The 4,399-nt window shown below is 44.6% G+C and overlaps 1 protein-coding gene across 1 annotated transcript in view; it reads left to right on the top strand.

Annotated features, from left to right (window-relative positions):
- Window positions 1-4,020, top strand: part of LOC104529872 (glypican-4) — a gene marked incomplete at its 5' end in the record, with an annotated part of 5,253 nt that extends 1,233 nt beyond the window's left edge. The window contains 2 exons of the mRNA XM_010174300.1: window positions 2,040-2,215; window positions 3,203-4,020. Coding sequence (XP_010172602.1) covers window positions 2,040-2,215; window positions 3,203-3,411 — 385 coding nt within the window. The remainder of the gene's footprint in view (window positions 1-2,039; window positions 2,216-3,202) is intronic.
- Window positions 4,021-4,399: the final 379 nt, after the last annotated feature.

The following is a 4,399-nucleotide window of genomic DNA, read 5'->3' as shown; positions in this document are numbered from 1 at the left end:
TGGTAGAGCTTGAACGTAAAGTTAAAGGGTTCTCCAAGCTCTGTGTGGTGGTTCGTTTTAAAGAAGGGAACTGAGTCTAGATACCCAGAAACAGCATCTCTCCTTGGATTTAAAGCTCTTACTGGTTGCTGATGGGTTCGGGGAGGTGATTTGTACAAAATCCTGGGTCACAGCCCGGAGCGGGGATGCTCATGTTTGACAACGCTGTTGTCCCAGTGTCCCTAGTTGGTGTTTCTACTAGGAGCTATTGCTGGGCTCCTTGTTGAGCAAGGGCAGGGGAGATGGAGAAAGGTCCTCTCCTCCGCTGCTAAGGTCAGCAGCCAGTGGTTTTCACACACACTTTTTATGGAAAAAATAGTTATAAAACTTTTTTTTTTTTTCTTGTAAGGAAGAAATTACCAAAACACGAGTAAGCCAAGAGTTTTCTGTCATATGGTTTATGTAACTGTTTAACTTTTATTTTGGAAACAGAAGTTTCTTTTTTTAAGTTTGCTTACTGAGAAAATGAGCAAAATTCAGGATGTTCCATTAAAAAAAGAAAATAGTTGTCCAGGGTTTTCCAGCAGTTTTTCTAAGTAATAGCAGTTTTTTGCCCTTGATATTTTTTAGGCACAGGACTGAGCCATACAGCATTAATTTTTAATTTTTTTGTGTGTGCCTGAATCTGCCTCACTTGACCAGGCCAATAGTTTGGGTCTCTGCAGCAAGAAATGGCTCTGCCCTTCTGAGATCTTTTTCATCAGCATCTTGTCCAGGGCTTCTCACAGCAGATTTCCCCAGTGTGCCTGGGGGCCAGCACCAGTAAGGAGGGGAGATGGAGACTTGGCAGCACTGGGCAAGGAGACAGAGGGGAGGCTGGACATCCTTTGTGGATTGTGCAAGATATTTTGCTTTACTGTTACTATTTTCTATGTGGCTCCAGTAAGTTAAAAGTTTGAGTCTTCCACATTTTGGTCTCTCTCTGACTTCTTTGCAATATACAATATTGATAACAAATAATAGCAAAACCACTACCAATAATAATAAACCCTCCCATATACAGGACAGGGTTTGAGCATGCCCTTCAGATGTATACTCATATCTCACTGCCTGGTCTTCAGGATCAGCAGATTGTGCTAACAGCTTTTTCTCTCTCTCATGATACTGATGTTGGCATCATAACTAAGAAAAGTAGTTTTTCCTTCTGTTCAAAAGTGATTTTTCTTGCAAGTCAGGTAATTGAAGGAGGGAAAAAAAGTGTCTTATCTCTGCTCTATAAGATGGTGTTCCAAATACATGTTTCAGGAGATGTATTCTTTTGGGTTTTGTTGCTCAGCCTCTCTTTTAAATCAAGAGGCTGTACGTGCGTGCAGACCTGAGCGTGCACACCTCCTCGAGCTGAGGAGCTTGGCTTTTTTCTGCTTCGATGTGTGGGGTTATGTTATCACACTTTCAACATCACAGATGTTTCTCCTGCTGGGGTTATTAGAGAAATTGCATCTCATGTCTGCATGTTGAGAAGTACACATTTAATACCCCAGCTTGATGGTGGCGGTGCATTATGCAAAGCCAGAATGACACTCTTGCCTCCAACAGTTACTATAGTTTTCTCTGGGATAACTATTGCCCCAAAGGTTGTTTTCCCAAAAGTGTCATCTAACTGGGCATCAAGGCATCTCAGCAGCTTGTTTTGCTCTGTTGCCCGCAGCGAGCTGATTTATGCTGTTGTAAGCCATTATTATTATAAACCCCACGTCTTCCTTCTCTTTTCAAGTTGGGGAGAAAATTGTCTTTCCCCTGCCTTTGTGGCACAGGGTATGTGAAAACAGTGTTTAATTCCACGTGCTGTTCAAGTTGCAGGGAGGGGGAGATGGGGTAAGAAGATGGAGAAAGACTCCATGAGGGTTAGCACGTGGGAAGATGACATTGAGCTCAGAATATCACCCAGGCTGGAAACAGGAGTGGCATCACCGAGTTCCCACGCTGTCAGCCGTTGGCACGGGACCCTGCTGAGCTGCAGCTCTGGTACCAGCAGGATTTTTTTTATGATTTCTTTTCAGGTACGACTTTGCAGTGACTGGAAACGGCTTAGCAAGTCAAGTGAATAACCCGGAGGTAGAAGTCGATATTACCAAGCCAGACATGGTGATTCGCCGGCAAATCATGGCTCTGCGGGTGATGACCAACAAGCTGAAGAATGCATACAGTGGGAATGACGTCGACTTCATTGACATAAGTATGTTTGCTGTTGTTTGCCTTTTGCTTTTTCTTTTTCCCTTTTTAATTGGATTTCATGCTAACCCAGGGTAGCTGGTTAAGCTTCAGCTGTGGGTTAAGCGTGTTAGTAAAGAGGGTGGGATCTGGCATCTCCAACAGGCTGTGTGAGGAGGGTTGTTCCCATAGAATCATAGAATGGTCTGGGTTAGAAAGGACCTTTAAAGGTCATCTAGTCCAACCCCTCTGCAGTGAGCAGGGACATGTTCAACTAGATCAGGTTGCTCAGAGCCCTGTCCAATCTGACCTTGAGTGTTTCCACGGGTGGGGCATCTACCACCTCTCTGGGCAACCTGGGCCAGTGTTTCACCACCCTCACTGTAAAAAAATTCTTCCTTATATCTAGTTTGAATCTTTTACTTTAAAATCATCACCCCTTGTCCTGTCACAACAGGCCCTGCTAAAAAGTCTGTCCCCATCTTTCTTATAAGTACTGAAAGGCCACAATAAGGTGTCCCCGAAGCCTTCTCTTCCTCAGGCTGAACAACCTCAACTCTCTCAGCCTGTCCTCAAAGGAGAGCTGTTCCATACCTCTGATCATTTTGTGGCCTCCTCTGTACCCGCTCCAAGAGGTCCATGTCTTTTCTGTGCTGAGGACCCCAGAGCTGGATGCAGTAGCCCAGATGGGGTCTCACAAGAGTGGAGCAGAGGGGCAGAATACCTTCCCTCAACCTGCTGCCCATGCTGCTGGTGGTGCGGCCCAGGATGCGGTTGGCTTCCTGGGCTGCAACTACACATCACCAACTCGCCTCCAGCTTCTCATCCACCGGCACAGATGGGTGTGATGGACAGCAGGCAGAAGTTGCATTAACCAGGGGACTTGTGCTTACACCTCATAAACGCTGAAACATCCACGCGTTTGCTTTTTTCCCCACCCGCTGCTTTCTGCGAGCGAAGCCTCACGCTGCAGACAGCAGAGGAGGACAGCACGTGTGTTTGTCTCCCACAGGTGAGGAGAGCAGCGGGGAGGAGAGCGGCAGCGGCTGCGAGCTCCAGCAATGCACCTCGGAGTTTGAGTTCAATGCCACCGAAGTCACTGGGAATTCCAACAAGAGCGATAAGACTGTGAACACTTCTGCCGCTACCCGGAGCGGTTTATCACAAGCAGCCTTGCTCCTTAGCATTTTCTTCCTGGCCATGCAAAGACAATGGAGATAATTGTGCAGCGTAGCGGGAGGGGGGAAAAAAAAAAAAGACTTTTATTATCAAAGTTAGAAGGCACCTGCTTTCACTTTTATACCATCTAGGGACTTTGCTTTTTAAGTTAATGGACAACAGTGTACAGTTTTTACTATGTTGCCACTGGTTTTAAGATAATGATTTTTATGTTTTTTTTTTCCCTTGCTATTCTGGGAATAACAGGAATGGGGGCTACCAGTCTGTCCCGTTCACCAAGAGTCCATGTTAGAGGTGGATAACAAAAATGTATATACAAGCCTGTAGTTAGCTCTGCATTTGTGTCTTTATCACTTTTTTTTTTTTAAATTTTATTTTATTTTACTGTATTTCTTACAAAAAACAAACAAAAAAACCCCAGGGTCTTCTCTTGGCCTGTAACAAGTATGTGTTTCTGAAATGAGAAATATCTGTACAGAAGCAGGTTTTATTTATCATGTTATCTTACGGGGAAAAAAGTAATTGCCCAACAAGCAGAAAACATGTTTCATGTAGTTAACTTCCCATTTATCCACATTATGTTAGTTGCCTTATCTGGAAAGAAGTGGAAGTAATTTGTCTTTATTATGTGGTAAAGCAGAAGGTGAAGGCAGAGCTGGTCAGTGCGCCAAGCACCCCGTTTGTGTAGGGCGTTAATGGCAGCAGCAGGTTGTACTTTCTTTACAGGAGGTTTGGTTAAATTGGAAGAGACTACAAAGAATTCCAGTTCCACAGATGCTAAGAAGAGTTGTCGTTTGTTCCCCGGGATCCTTGCAATTAGCTGTAACTCCCCTAGGTCAGTCCCCAACGTGCATCCCCCGGGGGATTAAGGCATTAAACTTGCTCGGTTGGAAGCAACTTGTGTCCCAGATCCAAATGCCAACGTGTGTCTTGTGTGCAGATTTGTTAGATGAATGCTGGATAAAATTTTCTTCTGGATTTTTTTTTTTTTTTAAGGGAATACTTTGTGGGAGGGGAGGTGTCAGGTTTT

The sequence above is a fragment of the Antrostomus carolinensis genome, unplaced genomic scaffold, assembly GCF_000700745.2.
Source record: "Antrostomus carolinensis isolate BGI_N321 unplaced genomic scaffold, ASM70074v2 scaffold3518, whole genome shotgun sequence".
Classification (NCBI taxonomy): domain Eukaryota; kingdom Metazoa; phylum Chordata; class Aves; order Caprimulgiformes; family Caprimulgidae; genus Antrostomus; species Antrostomus carolinensis.
Note: the sequence above shows the minus strand (reverse complement) of the source record. Positions and strands in the feature narration are given on the sequence as shown.